Genomic DNA, 23,578 nt, shown 5'->3' on the forward strand with positions numbered 1-23,578 from the left:
CTCTTGTGTCTTGTATTTGCAGCTCAGGCACAGGACATGGAGCAGGAGGATGAGGAAGATGATATCAAGGTCTCTGCATTGCCTCAGGACCTGAAGGAACTGCTCCCCAGCGTGAAGGTCTGGTCAGACTGGATGCTTGGCCACCCGGACACCTGGAATCCGCCTCCTACCTCTCTCGAGCTTCCCAAACAGTACGTGCATCTTCTGGTCTGTCTTCTGCTGTCCGCTCCCTTCCTGGGCCTCCTTGTGCTGCCTTTCCCCATCATTTGTGCTTGATATAGGATGTAGCACTCTCTGGGCACTGCTTTCTCATCCAGAAGAGGCTCATTGTGCAGGGACGTTTGGTGGGGACCTATCACCCTTGGTGGCAGGTATCCAGCTCAGGAGAAGACCTCTGCATGGAGTGGGCTGGGGGTGAAGTGGCTCTGAGGGGCCAGGTGCTCTTTGCTGCTGTATGTTAGAGGACAGCCCATGAGCTGGATTTTACCTTCTGCTTGGGATGTGTGTCTGCTTTTCGTGGGATGCATCTCCTTTAGGCCCTCTGCTAGCCCAGCCAGCTGAACGGAAGGGGTCTTCCTCTCCAAAAAAAGACAGTTTGCAGCCGTGAGTGTTTTACAGCCTCTTTTGACTAAAACCAGTAAACGTTGGTCAGGCTGGGCTGGGAGCGAGCAGCTCGCCTGTTCCTCAAGCTCCAAGTCGCCTCCCATCTGCTTCAAAGCCAGCTTGTCTTTAGCCCTGCAGCATGAAAAAAGGGTTAATTTTCTAAACTGGCCGATTCCAGCCCATTAGTCCATAATGCGGACTAGGCAATTTGCATATTTTTGGACAGAAAATCGAGTGAAGGGGCCAAGTATGGAGTATGCGAAGCAGTGTCTGAGCATGCTCCGTAGCTGCTTTCCCGCAGGATTTTCCATCTGCCTCCGGTACTCCGGATCCAGAGCTTGAAATCACGTCTTATTGTTAATCCAAAGGAGCCAGAACCCAGGGTGATGGGAAGACGCATTAAGAGTAATCCAGCAAAGTGGCTTAACCATTAATGGGTCCCCGCTCCGTGCGTCAGGTCCAGTCCTGCTCTCCTAGTTTATTGCCTCTACTCCAGTTCTTTTTCATTTGGCTGAGGAAATGGAAATCTCACACAGGAAGTTCTGGGCCTCATTTTGTGGAGATGGAGTCTGTTTTCTGTTTGTCGGCTGCTCGGTGTGGGCCCGTTGCCTGCTCATGTGAACTGCTGCCCATCTTTGGGCAGGAACTCAACGCGGGATCCGTCACGTGAGCGCGGCCGCACCAATCCCCCCGCCGGGCCGCGCGGAGCCGCCGAGCCGTTGGCGACGGGCAGCCCTCGAGATGGAATTTCTGATGGGCTTCGCGCAGCCGGCGCTCGGCGCCTTCCAGGGAAGAGCCGGCCTCCCCCTGCTCCGGAGCGCGGGCCGCTCCGGCGGGGACGGCGACGGTCCCCACGGGCTGCCGGAGCAGGTGTTGGCCGTGGCTTTCCAGCGAGGCTGGAAGGGCCGTGGTTGCTGCCCGGTCCTACCACGGTTCAGAGCGCGTGGTCAATGGGGAGCAGCGAGCGTGGGCTGGGGGCTCCACTCAGCAAACCCTGCTGCTGAGGAGGGTCTTCATCGTGCAGCCAAGGCCCAACTGCTGCCCTGTGTTGCCTTCTGTCCAGAAGGTGACCGAGCTGCTGGTCTTGTCCTCTAGGTGCCCTTCTCTGCAGCTGGCAGCCGCCTTCGCGTTGGCCGCCGGCTCCCTCGGGCTCGTGCTCCTTGGGGACGTCTCCGGGCTATGGTGAGATGAGCTGGTCTTTCAGACCAGGCCTTTTGTGTCGTGTTTTGCCAGGTGTTGTGTTCCCAGGTATTGGCAGTCTGGGACTGAGGGGCAGCAGGAGCTGAGCTTCCCTAGAGATGCTCATAGTGGTACATGGCAAGGAATCAGCTCCGCTCTGGGGAAAGACCTGGGACCTACGTTTTTGCAGAGGTAGGGAAGGAAAGGGGAGCACTGGGTTAGTGTTCTCTGTATTGGCACAAGCCTCCTGTCCAGCGTGGGACTGCTCGGCAGTCGGGTACAGTCACCCCGCGCAGGGGTTTAGGTGGGAACTGCTTCAAAGAAGTGTAGAACATGGCTCAGAGCAGCAGGCAGGTTGGAATAAGCCAAGGTTTGCGGGCAGGCTGAGCTCAGAAGTGGGGAGAGCACGTGAGGAGCGAACGCGGAGGCCAAGCTGCAGATCCAGGTGAGGGGCCTGCGCCGCTCGCGCTCTGCACCGCGCAGCAGCGGGACGTGACACCTTCCTGCCCCGCTACCCGCTGACGAGTTGGTGGCACAGGCTGGGACTGTGTCCCTGCCGTTGCCTTTGGTACCTTCCTGTGAAGCGGGCCCAGGAGAGACCGTAAAACCAGAGCTACGAAAACACGCTGCAAGGATGCCATGAATGTGCTAAAAACCTTTGGAAAAAAGGCAGGCCCAGTACCCACCTGGCAGCCACGAGGAGCCCAGGCCTGGCCCGGAGCTCGCCCGGGGCCAGCCCCGCAGCCGGGATGACGGCCTGGGCGCCGGGCCAGCCGGGCAGCTCGTCAAGGCTCCGCCGGGGCCCGCGCGGCCTCCGCTCCCGCCGCCCTCGCCATGTTCGTGATCGCTGGTTCTTCCTAAGTGCTGGGGGGACTTTGAGAACGTCTAAACTCAGCCCAGCTGTGGCAGTTGGTTTATTGCTTTCAGCTGGTACTTGAACCCGGGTCCTGGTCTTGGAGTCTTTCCCAGGTTTAATCCCCGGAGCTTTCTCTGCAGCTGTATGACACTGCGCTGACCCCGAATGAGGATAGGAAAATAGAAACGGTGCCAAGCCAGAGTCTCTTTTTCATTTGGAGTCTGGCTGTCTGCCCATGACCAGGGTTACATAATGGGAAACATAGCTGGGGCTCTGGAGAGCCCGCGTTTCACCACGCTGCCCAGACCTTCGCATTCTGATGCTATATATCTTCCTAATTGTAGCTCGGATGCATTTATCACACTGCTGGATTTGAGTCCTTACAATAAAAAAAAAAAACACTGAATTCCTCAGCTTGATGCTTTCCCTGTTGGACAGAGACGGAGGGAAAGGTGTGAGGGGTGAGCGCTGCTCGAGCTGGGCCAGCAGCACCGAGTCACACCGGAGCGGGCTTTGGGAGGCAGGAAGGGAGGCTCAGGAGGCCGCGTCCTTGGGGTCGTTTCCTTGGCAGTGACTTGGGAATGAACCTCACCTCTTGGCAGGTATCTGCTCCCTAGCCAGGGACTCAGCAGTCCCTGTGCAGCCTGGATGAGAAGCTGCAGCTTTCCCCAGAACCACTTCCCTTGGTCTAGAATATCCATCCAACTCAACGATTGCAGTGGCTCAAAGGATGCCCTGGGAGATTTTTTTTAGGAGAGAAAGCTGTAAAGATGCTGCAGGCTGCCTGGATCCCTCTCCTGGGGCTAGGGGATGTATTTGAGGAGGGGGTGATGTTCTTCCCACTCTACCTGTTTGGGAGGGGGACTCGGCAAGCTTTCCTTGGCTCCTTTTTTGTCATGCCGTTCCAGTATAGTAGCCAAATCTGATCGTGGATATCTCTGCCTCAGAGCAGCAGCGTCCTGTTTCTCGGGAATTGCTTGTCTAGATCAGGCTGCTTGAATGCAGGTGTTCCCAGGTCTTCCAGCTGCAGGCACCGGTCATGTTCATATCTTAAAATTTAGCCGCCTCTCTGCTAGCTTCATGGCAAGCAAACGTGCTGCACAGCCAGGTTGGAGTAGTTGGATCGGATCAAACTGTCCCCATAGGGATTTGCAGAGATGGGCAGAATACAAGTGATGAGTCCTGAGGAGAGCAGAGGGATTTTTCCTAAGGCAGAGATCCCAGCAGTGTGTACAGAGCAGAGGGAAGGCCGAGCTCCAAGGCGGAGGGTGAAATGAAGGTGCAGCCCATGGCCAGCTCGGAGCTGAGGGCTCTCGGGGTGTCGGGCTCGCGTGCCATAGGCTGCTTTCATCCAAATCAAGTCCATCTCCTTTTGGGACACAAACGGGGGAGGAGAAGGTTGTGTGCAGAAGAGCAAAACTCCTGCTTGCTCTATGTTTTCAGCACGATGGTTCCATTGCCATGTGAAACGCAGGAATCGGTGGGGAAGCTACTGGCTGGACAATCTGCCACAGGGCTGGCCCTGGAGGATCCGCGCTCCTCCGCGGTGGAGCCGAGGGCCTCTCAGTTTGGAGAGACTGTCTGCAAGCATTTAAAAATGGTTAATTTAAACCGAGTATTAAATTAAATCCAAAAGCTCTGAACAAATTCTAGGGGTTACCTTTCCAGAAGGATCTGCCAGATCTCTCTCATCACATCGCTCTTGTGGAGAAGTGTCACTGAGATGGCAGCTCCCATGGGGAGAGATGGACACAGCCTCGAGTGAAGTGCCAAGACCTTGTTGGAGCTATTGGAGACTAAATGGAAAATCCCTTTCCCAGATTGCAGCCCTGTTAGTAATGCTGGCCACCAAAGTTTCCCTATCAAGACATCAAAGCAAGGATTCAGAGGTGTCTCGCTAGAGTAAACCTGGCTGAGAATGAAGGTAAAGTGGAGCGAAGCAGGAGCCAAAAGGTGCCTTAGACAGGGGAAACTTAAGGAAAAATTTCTTAACAGTGAGGGTGCCAGAGCACTGGAACAGGCTGCCCAGAGAGGTTGTAGAGTCTCCTTCTCTGGAGATCTTCAAAACCCGCTTGGACGCAGCCCTGTGCCACGTGCTCTAGGTGTCCCTGCGTATGCAGGGGGGTTGGACTAGATGATCTCTAGAGGTCCCTTCCAACCCTAAGCATTCTATGATTCCATGATTCTATGAAAGCAGGGGCTGTTTGGGAGAGGCTGGGAGAGCAGCGTCTCCCTGCGACTGCTGGCAGCTCCGTGAGAGCGGAATGGTTTAACGGAGCACCCGGATGAAGGGCCCATGTGCAGAACAGCCCCAGGTGGTTGGTGCCACGGGAGCGAGCGGCTGGAGCCCTGGCCCCCTCCCTGCTATCCAAGGCTCCGGGACGGAGCTGCCGGGCGCGCGGAGCGTCGGCGCGGCGGGTGCCGGTGCCCCCTCGCTCCCCGGCTCGGCGGCCGGGGCTGGGCCGCACAATGCAGGGCTTCTTTCGCTCCGCTCTTTCCGGGTTTGTTCTGCAGCTGTGGAGTTTGAACGTTAGTGTTTAAACAAGCTGGTATTACACAGGAAACGGCCACCTCCACAGGCCCCCGCAGGCTCGTAACATGGGGTCATTGTACGCGATATTAATCACCAGGCGGGCCCGCTGCCCCGGCGAAGACGGTGGGAGCGCGGCGGGGACCCGGCGGGCTCCGGCCCTCGCCCGGCTCTCCGTGCATCCCGCTCCGTGCATCCCGTCGCCCCGGGCCGTGCTCCAGCCCCTGCACTTGGCCGTGCACTTGTGCGGCGCTCGCAGCGGCCCGGGCTGCGTCCTGTCGGCCCGCAGCTGGGCTGCGCTCGCACTGACAGCTACATTAAACCTGGAATCCTGAGGCAATAAAAAAGAAATTAACTCTTATTTTTTTTTCCTGTCCTAGAGGAATAAGCAAATGTAAATGCGCCTGTGGGGAAGTGAATGAACCCCCGTTCGGAGGAAAGACCTCGCGCTCACCCCCCGCTCGCTTCCTCGCCTGGAAGCTCTGGGAGCCGCGGGCCGGGGCTCCGCGTCGCTGGTGCCTGCGGAGGGACCCGGCGCCGTGGCACTTCCAGGTGGCTTTGAGCACAGGCGGGTGACATAAGGCAGCAGCACCTGGCCCGAGATGGGAGGAAGCGCCCGAGGGGGCTCCTGGGCACCCGCGGGGCAGCGCTCGCTGGTGCCGCGGAGGAGCTGCGTGAAGGCAGAGGGAGAGGTTTGTGGGCCCCTCTCTCTGCTGCTGCCTCTGTGGTGCAGGAGGAGGACAGGGGAGCCGGGCAGGGCTGCCAAGGCTGCCCCTTTGAGGGCTCCGCGAGGTGCTGCGCGGCCCCCAGCGCCGCCGCAGCCTGCGGTTTCGCTGGAGGAAGCCGGAGTGGAAACCTAACACGTCCAGCGCGAGTGACAGATGTGGCGAGGCGCTGCGACACCGCGGGGAGCCGAGGATGAGGGGGATAAAGTGACAGGGACTGCTCTCACGCTCGGGCCGCCCTGCGTGGGGACAAACCCAGGGCTGCGGCATGGGGCAAGGAGGGGAGGTGACGAGGTGCAGGGTTAGCTGCGAGGGGTGTTGGTGGCAGCAGGGACAGCTCGGCCTCTATCTCTGGGGCTCTTTTTAGCACCCGTTTGGTTTAGTGAATGGGTTTAGTGAAACCTGTTCACTTCTTCATCTCTCCTCCCTGCTCTGTCTTGCCCAGCATCCTACCACGCTCGCTGCCTCCCTGCTTCTCCCTGTTGCAGCCCTGTTTTTTGGGGCTTGCAGATGAGGCCTCCACGTGGTTTTTCTTCCCTTTCCTCCTTCCCTGCCCCATGCACCTGGCTGCCCCGGCCCTCTGCGAGCATCCCCTGCACGGGTACCAGCAGTGCTGGTGTTTTCCCCATGGATCCAGGCGTTCTCCCTGCTCACCCGCCGCCGATGCCCGGCCGCGCGCGGGCCCTGCGCATCTCCCATGGGCAGAGCTCGCCTTGGAGGTGGCCCAGAGCAGCCCTATCGCATCCGGTGCTTGTCTCTGCAGCCTGGGTCGGAGGATAAACTATCAGGGCTGTGGGGCAGTGGATCATTCCTCTTATTATTTTCTTCTTTTGCAGATAGGGGTCGTGGAAAGTTCAGTTCCTTTTAACCCTCGCAGCTCTGTTTATTTTCCAGCTGGTAGCACAAACGCAGCGTTTCCCATTACATCACAGAGGGCCTCGGACAGATCCCTCCGAAAAAACGTGTTGCAACTGTTTATTTTTTTCCATATTTAAACATTTCTGACAGCCAGACCTGGCCGAGCCAAGCGATGGAGCTTTGTGAATGAACCCAGCTCCCGGTGTCTGTGCGCAGAGGGCTTTGAAGGACCTCTCTCCTCCGCCGCGCGCTGGCCGGCGCTGGCTCGGGGACGTGGGCGATTCTCTGCGTTACATGTGTGCTGATTACGTGCCGGGCCGTGATTAATGGCCGCTCATTCTGCCTGGCTCCCAGGACGCTCTTGAAAACAAGATGTTTCATTTCAGTGCGCTTTCCTGGTACATTGATTCCCGTAAATAACCCAGCGCAGACTCGGTCCACCTGGAGCAGTTCAAAGAGCAGGGGGCCTCCCTGCAGCCGCGCGGCGGCCGCGGTCACCGCGGCACCCCCGGGTGCCCGGGCCGCCCTGCACCTTGCGGGGCTCCGAGGCCTCGAGGGCACGAAGCTAAAACGAAGGGTTTGGGTTTGAGCTCAGGGTGCCAGCGGGGCCCAGCAGCCTCGGGCTGGGCCAGCTGCAGCGTCGGCTCTGCCGGCAGCACTCCCGGCGGGCCCGGGATTGAGCAAGAGGCGGCTCCGCTGCCATCTGGAAGGAGCCGGGGCTGCCGTCAGCCCCGCGGGGGGAACGCGGCCTCCCGTGCCCGGGGAAGGCGGGATGCCGGGAAACGCCTGCTCCGGAGCCCCTCCGGAGGGGCGGCCGGTGCCACCTCCTGGGTGAGGGTCCCGAGCCCTCCCTGCGGCGTCCCCGTCGCTCACGTCTCTCCTCCTCCTCCTCGCAGGGTCTCGGAGGACGTGTGGGCGACGCTGGCCGACTTCTGCAACGTCCTGACCACGGTGAATCAGTCGGAGGTGCCCTTGTACAAGGACCCCGACGAGGACCTGGCCCTGCTCAGCCTCGAAGAGGATCGGCTGCTCTCGGGCTTCGTCCCGCTGCTGGTCGCCCCTCAGGAGCCCTGCTACGTGGAGAGGACCTCGGACAAGGTCAGCAGTAGGCCAAACATCCCCCCTCGATTCCTCCAGACTTTTATTCTTGGGAAGTTTTTCTGTGCAAACGGAACACGATTAAGTCATTGAGAAGGGTGTTAAGGGAAAATATCGACCTTTCAGCCGCTGACATCCAGCGCTCTGTGTCATGAAAACCCCTCTCGACTTCCTCTGGTGTGTGTGTGCTCGCTGGCATGTTGTATATACGATCATTTCCTCACTTGTTTAAATAGTGCAGCTTGTGTTGGCAGTGCTCTCGGTGCACTCCAAATGGTTTGCATCATGCTTAAAGCACCCTCCCCCTCCCCCCGGCCACAAAACTCGCCGTTCGGAAAGAAGCCAGGACTTTTTTCCTTCTCTAAAGAGGAGAGTGATAAATAGGTGACTAGAGAGAAGCAGACACCATGTGTTAACGTACAAAAGGCTTTTAGGAATATGAAGCGTTCCCCACTGCCCGCTCTCTATTTTCCTTTCTTTGCTCTAGGAGCCCGTTCGAGGCTGAACTTTCCTTCGGCTGTTTGTTTTTAGAATAATGAAATCAGTTCCCTTGTTGATGTGGGGTTTGGGGGCTGCGCTCTGCCACCACCTGGCCAGAAGGGACCTGGGGGCTGCGCTCGGATAACGGCCCTGGGCCTCGTGGGGGACGGAGGCGGCGCGATGGCATTTGCTTTGCAGGCCCTTCATGACCCGTGGGGACAAGAGGGGCTCTCTGCAGCTCCCTGCTTGGAGGCAGAGCTGCAGCACCAGGTCCCCTGCTCTCCTGGAGCCGCTGCGCCGCTTCCCGGCACGTTCGGGGACATATGGATGAGCAGGGAGGCTCCTCCTTGGCGTTTTCCTGACCTGACTGTGAGAAATTTGGGACCTCTGACAAGGGCGAGCACCGAGGTGCAGCTTTCACTTCCCTGCTCACAGCAGTGCCCAAGGGGTGCAGGAGAACCAAGAGCTCTGCGCTGTGGAGAGGAAAACAAAATAATAAGAAGACTCTATGTGAAGGGGACAAAATATCACCTAGAGAGTTGCCAATTCTGCCCCAAGGAAGCGGGTCTGTCCAGGCTGTCGACCTGGACAAATGTGCGGCCCTGGCACCTGCCGCCACAATCCAGGGTGCCCAGGGAGCAGATCCACTCAGAGAGTGCCCGGGAATGGGGTCAGTATCCACCGGATCCATCTCTTCCGACCGCGCACCCGCTTATCCAGAGTGCCATCTACCTGCCCTGCCAAGCACTTGCGCTCGCAGGCTCGGAGCAGAGGGGCAGCCCTGGGCTCCCCTGGGCTCCCCTGGGCTGCCGTTTCTGTGTCCTCGTGTCCCTTGGGTTCGAGCTCTTCCCGCAGGAGCTGCAGGGCAGAGCTGGCGGGAGGGCTCCCTTCCCAGCACGGCAGCGGCCACACAAACCTCAAGGGCTTGGGGGCCTCCCGGTGCCCGTCCAACCCTCCCGGGAGGCTGGAGAGGCAGAGCAGACCCCAGGCAGGCCAGGCTGCCCCATTTCTTCTGTCTCCTCGATGAGTTTGCTTTGTTTCTGAAACCGGGATCGCACCCAGGGATAGGGAACACCCCACGCCGTGTGTGCGAGTTGGGCTGTGCTGACACCCGCACACGTCGTCCCCTCCCCGTGTCCCTGCGCCCCGGCCGCGTCCCACGCGCGTGGGCAGAGGCCACGGGTGCTGGGGCTCCTCGTGCTGAGCAGAAGCAGCAGGTTCTGCAGGGTCTGTTCTCAATCCAGCGCCGGGCAGGGTTTTTATTAATGTGCTGAGCCGGGAACGGCGAGCGCGCGTCTTCACCAAGCGACGCCAAAGAGGATCAAGGGGAGACCAGTGAGGCTGATCAGACATCTCCAAAGCCTGATTTCCAAGCAGAGACCAAAAGAACTCTGGGGCTCTTTAGAGAAGATTCAGGGAAAAGGATGTAAGCTTTCAATTACAGAAAAAGCTGTTGCAGAGAGGAAGAGAACAAGCGCCCTCCAGCTCCGCGCTGCGTGGCACGAGGAGGACTGGGCGAAAAAGGCAACCGAGCAGATTAAGGTTAGACTTTAGGAAAGGCTTCATAGCAGAGGGTAGTTGAGCACTTGGAATAGACTCCTTGGAGAGACTGTGGAATCTGTTCAGGGTTAGAGGCTTGCAAGAGCCGGCCGGGTGGCATTCTTGGTGTAGTGTGGGTAGAGCTGAGCTGCCCTGGAAAAGGAGGCAAAGGAGCCTTCAGACCCTCCTGATCCATTTTGTGGGATTCAGTAGTGGCTTCGGTGGTACTGTACAAAGGAACTGGCATGGCAGCTGTGCCACTGCAGTCAAGTGGGTTGCACAGCCCCTCTCCAAACCCTGCGGACGTGGCTGGGAGGCTGGAGGCGCCGGTGCCCGTCGTGCCCGGCGGTGGGAAGGGGCAGAGAGGCAGCACCCGCTGCAGGGCAGCTCGGGCGCCGGGGCTGCATCCAGTCCCGCTGCAGGAGCTTTCCCCTTTCGTGCACTTCTTGCTGGTTGCTGATTGACTGAGCTGCAAGCAGGTGAGAAGTGGTATTTCCGTTCAGCAGTAGCTATTTTCAGTACTGATTTTTCATTCCTGTATAGCAAGTGGTATTTTTTTTTTTGCACCGAATTTCCTTCTCTCAGATTTTTAACCTTGGCCTCATTTTCAGAATAAGTTCATCACAGTTCTTGGCTGGAGAGGCCAAGGCAAAGTGCTGCTGTTTGCATGACACCCCATGAGCGTTGTGTGAGCTGGGAGGAGGATGTTCTTATAGCCAAGGTGCTCTGAGACGCTGCTCTGCGATACCTTCCTGTGGGCTGCATCACTACTGAGATACCTTGACTCTCTGCAGCAAGGAGAGCGTCTCACCTGCTTGCTGATGCTCCATATCCCTACCCCACTGTTTTGCACCGTTGTCTCTTAATGAATTTGGAAAACTTCAGAGGAAAGGAATCTGTCTAAAGGCAAGACTGGAGAATATTGAACTTAAAATGGTTATTGGCTCTGCCCAGAGGATGATTGCTTTGTAAGCTGGGTAGGACAAACACTGTGCTTGCCACTTCTTTTTGTTCTCCGAGTCCCATTTAGCGGGTGGAGGGCTGTGTTCAGCCAGCGTTTCTCAACAAGTTGTTGAGCGTTTGGCCTGGCTCTTATTTTGAGTGAAAATGTTCTGACTTCTTCCATTGCCGTGAAGCTGCGCGTTCGGATTCCTGCTGGAGCCAGTGTGATACTGAGAGCTTCCCAGCGCCTCTCGCGCTGCCGGAGAAGCTGTAACCGAGAAAAGCTGGCTCCGGGGTGAGCATAACTTGGTGCTGTTTTCCTGGGCGTATGTTGGGCAGATCTCCACTGCAGCTTGTGTGATGGAACACCATCGAACGTACCAGTCAACAGCAAACTATGCAGCCTGGTGCCTGAGCTGTCAGACCGCGTCTGCTGCGATCGCAGCCCGAGGAGCCGCTGCCAGGAATGGGAGCCCTTGGTGCTCAGGGAATAACGGCACGGCAGGGTTAGGTGCAAGGAGGAGGGGAAGGCAACCGATGTGGCCTCCTCGGAGGAGTGTGGTGCTGCTGATGGGGGCTTTCGATGGAAAACACTTGGGCTGCGTTGAGGTTAAAATAAGGTTTAGTGGTGGTTCAGCGTGAGTCTGTTCCTGTGCAGCACCAGACGGCATATCCTGAGGATCCCGGGCCGCGGCCTGGTTCCTCCGGCCGAGGAAATAGCTGGATATTGTTGGTTTGGGAGCACCCTGCTGCAGCAGTGGCCTGTGGAGCTGGTGGCCAGGCTGGAGCAGGGCTGCAGGTCAGTGGGGAGCAGAGCAGGAAGGTCCTTGTCCCCCATATGGCCACACAGCATCACTCGTCCCTGGGCTCTGTGTGCGTCTCTGAAACCCTGCGGTGCACGCGCTGCCACATGCCCAACCAGGGGGACGTGGAGGAGAAAGTGTTAATGTCCCTTCCCACAATAAAACTCTCTGCATGGGGGGTCCTGAAACCTGAGCCTCTCTCTCCTCCCCCAGCCCTGACACACGTTAATAAAAGGTTTTTAAACGCCAATAAAAAGGCAGCAGCCCCAGCTCACCAGGTCCGGGGCCCAGGGTCCTGGGGAAGGCACTTCACAAATGTGTTTTTTGCATTTTCAGGCTTTTGGCTGGTGAATAAGATTGAGGAGAAATACTCCTTCCCCTGATAACAATACAGGGAGACGCAGGATCAGCAGTGTGTGGATTAAAACCAGACGGTGCATGATTAATACATATGCTTATAGGGCTAGTCACTGTGGTTCCCTCCTCTGAAACAGAAAGGCAGCAGTTTTTTTTTTTTTCCCCCTCTTTCTGCATGTGCATGCTCATGTGTGGAGTGGACTGGCCGCTCAACCCTGCCCCACGGCACGAGGCAAAGCAGGAGTCTGAAAACGTGAGGCTCGGAGCAACGCGGCGCTGCCGAACGCGGCTCCTCCGGCCCCGGGGCGGCCGCAGCTTCTCCCGCTTGCTGAGGTTCCTGTTTCACAAGCACTTCTGCTGTTTTGCCTACTCACCTGTCAGTGCAGATAGCCAAAAACCCTAGCTCTGTTGTCCTTGAAAAACACAAATCTTTTCTCCTCTGGACTGTCCGGTCCGGATGGATGTTCCGGCTTTTGTCCTTTCTGTAATTCCCTCATCATACTCTGGATTTGCAGAGTTAACAGCGTTTGAATTAGCTATTTAGGAGCCATTCGTAGTAGGCTTGGGCTAAAATTACTCCTGTTATTCAGTTCACGTATTTATACTATTTCAGTCTTCTTAAGGCTTTCAGATATCTCATGGCAATGTGTAGTAATGTCTGATGCTTCACGAAAAGAGAGTCCTGGGTTTAAAAGTCCATGAGGAATGAGAGTCCCTGTGATGGGGCTCTGCCGTGCCTCTAAAACCCAGAGATTTTGTCTTTTCTGAGACCTGGTGCCTCCTCTAACATGAAATCCATGTTAGGGTGGCTACGTTACAGCGATGTGGGGAGGACTTCTTGCAGGGCAGGAGGAAGGGCAGCAAGATCAGGACTCCGAGAGGATGAACTCGTTGTAAGCAGCGAGAAAACCCCAGTGAGTGGATGTAACTGTTTTCTCAGCATCCTTTCCATATTCCCATTCCATAGCCTTTGAACATCTCCCCTCCAGCTGGCAGGGAAACACACTCAGCCCATGAGAGCGAGAGCTTCCAGCTTGGAGTTGGGTCCAGAGAGGAAAAGGGAAACTGTGAGCAGCGATCGGAGCCCCAAGGAGGAGAGTCCAAGGAGGAGTCATCCTTGAAAAACTCCTTCCATCGCTGCGTGCGCCGGTTTCCAAAGGAGCACGAAGGGCCCCTGCCACACACAGCCCTGCGCGAGCCGGGGCTTGGCAGGAGCTGCCAGTCCCCAGGCAGCACCGCTCGAACGGGTGACGTTTGCTGACCACGATCTGAACCCCATCCCAGCCGTGACCTTCCCTTTCATGTGGTGCTTGGGGCTGCAGAAGGCAGTCGGGCTAAGTTACGGGTCGTGGTGGAGGATGATGTCATTTGGGGATAGAAAAGAGGCTGGATTTTGTGCCAGGTAGCACGCAGATGTCACCATCCTTCGCCAGGGCCTGCCCAGGCCTTGCTGGAGTGTCTCTGTACCCTGCTTTGCCAAGTGTTGTCACCGAAGTCCTCGGTGTCTGTGTCCCCTGGCTGTGCGTGGCGAGGGAGGCTGCCCTGGGCTCTGTTGAACTTGCAGTTTTCAGGTTTATTTTGAACATTCTCTTATAGCAACGGGCACAGGCGCTATCCTAGCGATCGCTGCTACATGGCATTGGATTTGCAGGGTGTGTTCCAGAGGGATATTCTGCTCGTTTGCTTTGGGTTGTTAAACACCGTTTAAGCAGAAAAACTTTTGAGCATATTTTGAAAAGTGCCTTTCTGGAGCTGAAGGGAACTCGCTGCAAACAAGCCCTAGTATTGCACGAGGACACGGAATACAGCCCTGGAGAAATCTGCAATGTGGAATAATAGTTCAGGCTCTTAAAAGGGGGGTGGGTTTAAAAAAAAAAAATCCTGCAATAAATCTAGCGAGTGGAATCTGAGGGAAATGATCCCATCTGGAAAACTCCAGCGCTGGTGCTGCTGAAGGCTTAAGGAGCGATGCAGATCGCAAAAAGCAAACCCTGCAGTCTGAGGATGACAGGCTTCTTAATTGATGTCCATTGCAACTGGTACTCTGCCAGTTTATGTTGGCCCCCTTCCAGCGTGCTGTAATTTTGGGGCCAGGTGTGAAGCGTTTCTGTTCCGTCTTGTTCCCAAGCACCTACAGAAGCCTCACGCGTCTCACCGGAGGCTGCAGCCCTGTAGGAAACAGCTGTACAGGTAGAGGTGAAGGGAAATGTCACAGCTGGGCGCGGGCTGCTCCCCGGGCCGTGCCTGGGGCTCCGCTCCGGCATTCCCGCTCCGCGCGCGGGACGCGGCCGCTGTCCCCGCACACCTGCCCGTCCGTCAGCACGGGGCTGCCGGGAAGCGCATGCGGATCGGCACGAGAAGCCCAGGCGGGAGCCATGGGAGGCCCCGACCCCCTTGTCTGATCCCCAGCCCTCAGGGAAGCTCGGGAAAATCCCCAAGGGAATAAGGGCAAGCCGTGTGGGAAGCCCCTTGGTTTGGAATTGCCAGTGCTCAGAACCCATTAGGATCTTTATTGCAGGCGTTAATCTGTCCCTGCTAAGTGTGTGTGTTATTTCCCGATTCATTTCTGTTTCCATTTCCACTAACTGAATCTTGCTGTAGATTGAGAGTCCTCCACCGCTCGGTCCCCTCTGTAGACAACCATCCCCAGTCCCTCTGTCCCCACCTTCCCTTTGGATAGGACTCTGTCCCAGGTCTGTGTGGGGCCCTGCAGCATCCCGGAGCTCTGGGATCCCTCCCGTTCGCCGTGGCTCCCGCGCTGTCGGCCGGTTGTTGCTCCTGGAGCACCATCCTGGTGCGGCTGTATCGAACAGCACGTCCTTCACTCACAGCCTGAATTTTCTGCGTGCCTGTGAGTTGTTCCCTTCAGAGATTAGGAGAGGAGGAGACAGTGCCTGATGTGTAGATTGATCAGTAAAGGTTTTCTTGCTCCAGGTCACAGAGCCGGTTTAATCAGCGTTGATCAGCTCGAGCATCCTTCCCTGTGGGCCCTGCCTTCCTGCTCACACTCGTGTTTTGAACCCTCTGCTGACCAGATTTCAGGCCAGTCTGTGTTCATGCCATGAGGTCTGTGGCACGTTAGCTTTTCACCTCCCCTCATCCCTCTGTGCAGAGGTCTCGGACACCGTCTGCCTCCTGGAACCCAGCGTGGCATCGAGCTGGTGGCGCAGGGTAGGGGACAGAGCGGGAGCTCAAAGCTGCAGGAGGGCTCTGCCACGGCCGAGCGTTAACGGATCCCACAGCAATCGCTGGACAGGCAGGAGCGCAAGGGCTGCTTGGGATCACGAAATATTCCCTCTAATCCTGCGCCCTTGTGCAGAGCTGGAGTCCCCTGGCTGTTCGGCCTCCCCCTCCGCCGCAGAGGTGATGCTGGCGTGAGAGCTGCACATGCCTCCAAGGTGAGGAACCACCTGGCAACGTGTTAAGATGCAGTTACACGTGTTTCCTTAATGCGTCTGTTAGTGTGAGAGCCGCTCTGTGGCCTGGTATGAGGCCCCAGGCGATGGACTCGGCCCCTTTGACCTCTGAGATTCCTCCTCGCTGGCATATGTGGGTAGAGGGCAATGCCCTGATCATGGGGAAGCCTCCTGTGACCTGTAAGACGCTGTTTCCTTGGCTATAACCTAGTGTCCAAGCTGTAGCTGCCACCCAGATCTCCCTCTTAGGACCCACAAGGACCCTGGCTTTGCCTTGGGCTCCAAGGAGAAGGAGGTGCTCAGAATGCCGCTCGGGAACGGGCCTTGTTGCCTCTGCCTCACAGCTCATAAGAACTCCAGCAGCACATGACATTCCCATCCCTTCCTCCCCTGCCTTCCCGCAGCCTTGGATCCTCCTCTGCCTCTCCTCCAGGCTCGTCTTGGACAGGACATTTCAGCCGCTCTGTCAGCTCCAAGCAAGTCAGGCAGTCTGGATGCGAGCTGTTGCATGTGTACCAACATGTGTGCTGTTCCCCTGCCAGGGCAGCACAGTTCGGCTCTGGTGTCAGCAAAAGGCTTTTTTAAAGTGTTTTCTGGAAGCGTGATGTGATCATCAGCTCAAAGCACAGGCTGACAGAATAAATCAGCCTTGTCCCATGCCTGGTTTTGGTCAGTACTGGATCTTTTTGTGCAGATCAGATGATGCTCGTTGTCGAATATCCTCATTTCTGTCATCATCAGGCCAGGTTTATGTAACGGAGTGGAAAACTTATTTGTGCTCAGTCCTTTTGTCCGACGAGCTGCCTCCAAAGGTCCTGTGGAGCCTCGGCACAGGCTCTTGGGAAATGGGAAATGTGTTTTTCAGGAAACTTGCTGGCCACACAGTCCTGGGTCAGCACCGGACTGGGTCAGTGGAGTGATCTAGGGAAAGAGAGTCAAAAGTCTTCCACGCAGGACAGGAGTCGGCTGTTGAGATGCAGCTGGATTCTGCATGTGGCATTTGTTTCTGTTGGGTTTTTATGCTGTTTTTGGCCCAGCTTCTGCCACATTGGCACTTTTTTACATGGCACCTAGTGGCACAAAACCTATCGTAGACAGTGCAGCGCTGTAGCTGTAAAAGAGGTTTTCCCTGTGCCTTCGGTGCATCCAGAGTGACACAGTAGAGCTGAGCCCTTGGAATTTGCTGATTAGCCTGTAAGTGTATTGAAAGGCCTCATTAAAACACCATTAATGCTGGATCCCCTCCCAATAAGCCATCTCTTATTGCTACCCAAAGAAACCTGGAGGAAATGGAAAGGCTGCTGCTGGCAGAGCTGTTCCGTGGGCACGGAGCAGCTTTGCAGTGCTGCAAGATTGAACGTGGTGCTTCTGAGCATGAGAAGGAGCTTCTGTGGCCTCCTTGCCTCTATTTTTGCCCGCCCAGATGCTCACTGGCTGCTTGGACTATCTGCCCTCAGTTGCTAAACTCCATCCTCAGCCTCACTGCTCGTCTCTACCCACGCCGGAGCTTTGGGTGCAAGCCCCGTTTTCTGGCACATCCCTACGTTTTACATGGATCGAGCAGCACGCTCCAAACCTGCCCATGGTATCCACCAGCACGGCTATTGGAAGGACCTCAGGAAACCTGAAAAAAAGGCCCAATTAATAACGCCGCATTGTTATCTGGAATAAGAAAGATCCCCGTCCTGGGAAGCTTGCCAGGGAAGTAGACTTGAAGGAATGCAGGGAGTGGTCGGCCCAAATAACAGATGTGTATCTGCTCCGTCTCTACGGGAGACGGAAGGTGACCTCTGTCATGGAGCTCGCGGCCGGCCCGCCGCGTCTCGGAGCGCGGCCGGAGCTCGCGCCGTTTCCGCGGATGCCGAATCCGTCTTCCCGGGATTGGGCCGAGCCCGGGCGAGGACGGAGCGCCCCGTCGGAGCGCGGCTGTCACCCCGCGGTGTCGTCACGCTTCCGCATCCCGAGTCCAAAGGAGAAGGCACCTCCATGCTCTTCCTCGCTGTTTCTTTTTCCCCCTCGTCATTGAGGTCGAAGCGCTTCCCAGGCATTAATGAACGTAGCTCCACAACACGTTGTGCCATAAGGAAAAGCAATTTCCTCGTTAGGGATTGGCAGCAGAGGTACGCGGCGCTGAGGGACCGCGCTGGGTCCCACAGGAAGCCTTAGCTTCAGGATGAGAACAAATCCCCAATACCCAGAATTTCAGCCTCAGCCCCAGGCCACCCTCGTCCCTTAGGAAAACAGAGGTACTAAGTGAAGGTTCAGTTGGAAATATTTAAATTCTTCCCAAACATAAGTGTTACAGGAGCAAAGCTGCTACTGCTGCTGGTCCCACTGTATCTGCAGCGGAACATTGAAAAGGCAGAAAATCTGATCATATAATTTAATCGTATTTTTCCCCATAACATATTTGCACGTGTTGACCTTTCATTACCTTGAAATAAGGTAATGTCCGTAATTTGTGTAAATTAACAAAATTTGCTGTTAGATGTTGCATACCACTGTTATACATGAAACATTTTCTCCAAGAAACATTTTTCTGTAGGTTCACATATCGTAATTTTCCTGTAACTGGGGTAAATGGAGGCTTATACAAAACAACTTCTTAGTACGCAGATGGATTTTTTTTCTGGGGAATTATTGTATGCCTGGTTTGTTCAGCTTCTGAAATTTTGTTTCAGCATTTATCTTAAGAAGAAAGGGTGTAATGCTTATTATAGCATTTACTGGTACTATTGAAGGAAAGAGGTTTATGCCTATAAGCAGAAGAAGATAAGAGTTTGCTACATCTTTCTAATGCTATGTTGCTTCATCTAATATCTTTCCCCTGTGTGATGCTTCATTTAGAAAAGTGGCCCCTGGGTGGTGCTTTGCAGAAGGCATCAGAGCTGGGGACACCAATGCTCAGGCTTGGAGCTGACACAGTGACCCACCTGCTGCCAGGCCACGTTTTTGGTGCTGAAGTCACTTTTGAAAATCATATTTGCCCTCTCAAGTCACTTGGATACTTCTTGAACTTGTACCCGTTGCCAGCTCTATATTGTTATATAATATTGGGAGCTGCCTATAGTACTAACTATTATTTTTTTTTCAGTTCATCAGCTGTCCTAATGAGCACAGATCAACGTCTTGTGTGGATGGACACTTGGTGTTTGGTCAGCGTGGTGCAGTATGCAGTACCTCAATGTATGTAGTATATATGTAGCCTAAGTAGTATGCTGTACGTACCTGCTCATCACAGGGATGGGAGTTTGAGCCTGATTTCCAAGTCATTACGAGTCTGATCTGGTGTCAGTGAAAATCTTGGATTTTTTAGGGACTCTGAATACCCAGGGCTGCGTTTCTGAAGATTTCAGGATTGATCCATGTGGAGAGAGTAGAAATGCACTCGGACTCTTCCGGCTTCCCTCCCCTGCTGTGCCGTGCAGTGTGGTGAGCGCTGCTTTCTGTGCTGTGTTAGCAGGAATGTACAAGAGGACCTGAGAATCCGTCAGTTCTCGTTCTTCCTGATGTCCTCTTTGCTCCTTCTAGTTACGTGGAAGTTGGTCATCTGGCAGGGGGGCCCCCGTAGGGTCCTAAAAGAAGAGACTTGGTGTGGCTGATGCACGTATGGCCCAACAGAAGGGTTGGGCTAGATGATCTCTAGAGGTCCCTTCCAACCTTGACCGTTCTGTGATTCCGTTCGATTTTGGAGAACATCTTCCCCCCATGGTGGCATCTAAGCATCTTCAGCCATGGGTCTATGGAGACAGCAAAGCCCCTGTAGTGGATGATACTGTCCCCCAGCCGCCCTACCTTTCTGAGGATAAAAGCCACTGCTTTGGACAACAGTTTATTTAAATAGTTTTTGTTTGAATTTAATATTTTGTGGGTCTTTTTTTTTTGTCTAAAATGAAACAGCTTGGAATAGTGAGATGTGAGGACAGGAAGAGAGTGGCTGGAGCTCCTGAGAGACCTAAAGCATACCTGCTGAGGGGATAGTTCCCGTCATGCCAGGATCAGGGTCTTCTCCTCGTACAAACTGCACTGACTGGGCTGTTCCTCAACTCCATGAAATCCCCCAGGCCCAGGTTAGGTAACGTCAGGGTGTCCTGATGGTGAGAAGGAGGCCCGGGGACTTATTGCCCTTCAGGGCTGTGTTGCAAGGACTGTCCCATCCTTGCCGGGGCAGCACAGTCCCCTCCTTGCAGGCACCTCACTCCTCCTGTAGCTAGTGGGTCTCATGTTCCCTTGGGCAGGATTCCCACTTTTCAGCTCTTCCCAGATTTCACCTCGGTTTCCCCCTTTTTAATAGGAATGCTTGGCCTCTTGCACTCGGGCTCGGGGAGGAGCAGCTTGTTTCTGTAGCTGGCCTGGTGCCAGATGTCATCACTTCAGGCAGTGCCACGCTGCACATCTTCAGCAGTTTGAAATGGAGAGACAGAGAGAGACAGATAAGATCAGCAGCTTTAGGTGATGGCATTGTTTCAAATAAACCATGCATGACCCAAAGCTTCCACTTCAAATGGGGAATGAAATTGCTTCATCCTTTGACAGCTTGCTCCATGAAAGAAATTTATCTTCACTTAATTGCTTTAGATCCCAAGAGGCTGTGTACAGTAATTTCTAGGAGATAATTATATCAAATTAAAAAAATATGTGACTCTCCAACTGCTGAGCATGAGCACAGTGGCCAGAGAGCAGGAAGGGAAGAGGCACCCGCTCTGAGTCATGCTCACAGGTTATCGCTTCCCGCGCGGGACCCCCGGGAGAGGCGTCCGGAGCGGGGTGCTCGGAGCCTCCGCTCCCTCCTCGGACGCGGCCGCACGTATCTCGTGCCTTGGGGACAGCCACCCTCGCGAGGCAGAGCTTGGCACTGCCTTCATCCGGTTGTTCCTCCTGTGGAGCTGTACAGTAGAGCTGAGGAACAAGAAAGCTTGTTGATTTAAAAACATGTATATTTAGAAGCAGAGTGTAAACTTCCTGCCCAGGCTGGGATTGGATTCTGGACTATGTTTGAGTTTCCAGTTTTCATTTCCTTTGCCCTCATACTTAACATTGTGTATCTCCCAGAGTGTGCCCCACACTAATCTCTCCTTAACCCTCCCGCGCCCCACATTTTTCTCTCATTATTTGCACATCAGTTCCAGTTCTTCCAGGAAGCGGAGCAGCTCCCGAGTTGTCACTCGGGACGCGGGCAGTGGCACTGCTGACCATGGGCTGCTTCCAGCCTCCTCCAGCCCTCTGGAAGTGGGACCCTTGCTGGAAGGGTGGCCTCAACCTCGGACCCACACGGGGACTACGGCAGGGCCGGAGTTGTTGACAGTTGCTGATCCTTGGAAGAAGACCTTTTTTTTTTGTCGCTGGTTGAAATCCTGACGGGATATCCCTCTAGTTGTGACTCATGGGGAAGCAGAATCTCTGACCAGGTCCAGGAGGGGTAAATTGCTCCATCATCTAATTCTTCCTCCTTTGGTTTAAGCCAGGCCGCGTGCCCACCTCGGCCGCGCCGTGCGACGGCTCCTGCCACTGCTTGTGCTGCACATCTCCTGGGAAGCGAATGAGTTTTGCTCCCCTAGGGCTGTGACAACATTTTTTTTGTGTGTGTGCAATCCTGCACAGGCTTTGAAAGGGTTGTCAACAGTCGTGGGCCAGAGCGCGGCTCCTCCCCGCGCCTGTGATGTGCGCGCGGGTGTTTGAAGTGCGGGGCTGCTTCAGCTGTTCCCAGGAAGTCTGCAGGGGAACTGTGTTTGTACTGAGGAGGTAAAGTCCCTGCGTGTTTCTGGAGGGGATCCGCTCAATGGGCTCTTTGATGTCATCTCCGTCTTTGGACTTACATCAAGCAAGCCTGAAAAAGAAATGCTTTCGCGTAGCCTAGAACGCTCGCACCTGAGCGAGATGACCTGTGGCTGTCCCGGTGTTTGGGGCAGAAAACCCCAATTTGAGCTGTGTGGGAGGTGAAGGGTATCTGCCTCCCCGTGGGTTGCTAGAGCCTGAGAAATTCCGCTGTTGGGGTGGCTGTCCCAGCATGTTCTGGTGTTCCCTGTGGCTTCTCCTCGGCCACAGGGCTCAGGTTTAATCGCATCCTGGCCCAGCTGCCCGAGGTCAGCGCTTCCAAACGGGTCGCGCATCCCGATCCGGACCGCCCTGCGGTTTGTCCTTATTTTTCCCGTACGAGACGTCCGGCAGAGCCTGGCACGTGGCAGCGGCTCTGGAGCCACCCGCTGCCCTCCTCGGTGGCCTCTGCAGCCCAGGTAGCCCCTGCCCTTCTGTGTCCCCTGCTGGGAGCAGCGGGACGGGCTTGAGGCTCCGGTTCCCGAGTCCCAGGCGCAGGGAGCAGAGGACGGGAGAGGAAAGGAGGTTTCTGCCGTTGCGGAGCAGGGATGCCCTTTTCCCATCCTGCTGCCCCAGCCTTGCGCCACGGAGCGAGGGAGCGATGGGACTAACCCGTTTAACACGGGCAAGTCCAGGCCATTTGGCCAGGGGGGCGAGAGGGGACCCTGCTGCTTTGGGGCTTTGCTTTGGCTTCCTGGAAAAGCCGCATTGGCAGCAGTCATTCCATCCCCTTGCCTTCCCTTCCCTTTCTTTTCTCTGCTTCCTTGACATACTTCTTTACTTGCTCTTTTTATTGCTGTTAGCAAAGAATATATCACCTAAAGCCATTTCAAGTATAGTTCCTGCTCTTAATGATTTCCAAGACTAGCTCACAGCCAAAGCAGGGAGCCTTGGGGACGGGCTGCAGGGCGCTGGGTACCCGGTGCAGGAAGTGGCAGAAGAGCATTTAAGAACCTGGAAATACAAGTTGCTCTCATCTGGCTCGAAGCTGCTGCTCGCAGCACGCTCGGCTTTGTGTTCCAGAGGCCACGAGTGAATGAGTTAATGATGATCCCAGATGGCTTCAGAGTTTGCCTCTTGCCACCCCTTCCTGTTCCCCCAGGATCTCAGATGGTGGCGGGAGATGAAGTAAAATTCTAGAGTTTATTGTAAAGTTCATCTCTCTCCCTAAATCGTGCTGGAACTTGTGCGTGCTGTGTTGGCAGCTTCAAGGGGATGCTACCTGGTAATTAATTAGTTGTCAAGAGACAGCCCAGAGGTTCCAAGTCTTTATATTCCTGCTAATAGAAATTGCTCTGATTACATTCTCCCCCTTGGCTGGAGGGCTGCGGAGCTCGGAGCAGGAGCTATGGTCCATGGGCCGCTGGAGCAAACCTTCCTGTCCTCTGTTTGGACTCCTCCGAGCACGCTAGCACTTGCTTGCAGCGAGCAGGAGCCCAGAGGAAGCCCCGTCCCGAGCGCTCTCTTTGCCAGCCGGTTTTGCTCGTGTTTCTCATCAAACACCTCTCCTGCATTTGCGGGTGAACCCTGCCGCGCTTCTCCTCCTGCTCCTCCTCGGGGTCTGCTCTTGGTGTCCCTGTCCCCACGGGCTTTGCCTGTTTTCTTCTCAGGGTCCCTTCTCCTGGATTCAGAGAAATGCTCCATGTCCACAGTGGGGAGTTTCTCTCAACCTCACTTATCTTTTCTTCACCTTTGGTTTATCTCTGTGCTGCTGGAGTTGGTCTTGAACAGATTTAGGGGGCTTCTTATGGAGAGAGAAGTGTAGTTCTGGGTTATGGGAGAGGTGCCTGGATATCAGTGTCTTCTCTCAGTCAGGGGAGCCTTGGGAGCTCCTGTATGTGCTGCACTGATACAGAACTCCGTATCCAGTGCTTTGTTAAATGACCCTTTGTACTTTTGCCTGCTCTTCTGTGGTCTCTTTTACCCTTTGCAGAGGTTGTTGTCTCTCCTGCCAGCTCACAACTCTCCCTCTGCCCTGTGCTGACCTTCTCCCTTGCCTTCCAGCAGCCTGGTTGTCTCTGATGTCTTGAGCAGCTTTCTTCCCACCCAAACCCAGCATCGCTGCAGGTGAATCCATCATCCATCCCAACTGTCTCCCTTTGCTTCTCAGGTCAGCACCATCACGCTGGGCTGAACAAGGTCCTGTTCCCAGCTGGGACACAGCCCTCCTCGTCCCCTGCAGCAGGACACAGTCCTCTGCTCTTGTGTCTCCATGAGCACACACTGAATCGCCCAGTCTTGGGTTCCTGGAAGGACTTGAGGGGCTACCAGGGTTGCAGAGTGGCACTCTGGATGCCGTCAAGAAGTGGCATCAAGTTGGCGAGTGTCTCCACTGACACGAAGTGCTGGTGGCCTCCTGCCCCATCCCAGTGAGGAGC

The 23,578-nt window shown here is 55.5% G+C and overlaps 1 protein-coding gene across 1 annotated transcript in view; it reads left to right on the forward strand.

The window, feature by feature from the left end:
- SMG6 (SMG6 nonsense mediated mRNA decay factor) overlaps window positions 1-23,578 on the forward strand; it is a 97,064-nt gene that overhangs the window by 45,933 nt on the left and 27,553 nt on the right. The window contains exons 11-12 of the mRNA XM_088530023.1: window positions 23-191; window positions 7,648-7,849. Coding sequence (XP_088386149.1) covers window positions 23-191; window positions 7,648-7,849 — 371 coding nt within the window. The remainder of the gene's footprint in view (window positions 1-22; window positions 192-7,647; window positions 7,850-23,578) is intronic.

The sequence above is a fragment of the Tinamus guttatus genome, unplaced genomic scaffold (genome assembly GCF_059628265.1).
Source record: "Tinamus guttatus ecotype Peru unplaced genomic scaffold, ASM5962826v1 Tinamus_guttatus_pri_ptg000356l, whole genome shotgun sequence".
In the NCBI taxonomy this organism is placed as follows: domain Eukaryota; kingdom Metazoa; phylum Chordata; class Aves; order Tinamiformes; family Tinamidae; genus Tinamus; species Tinamus guttatus.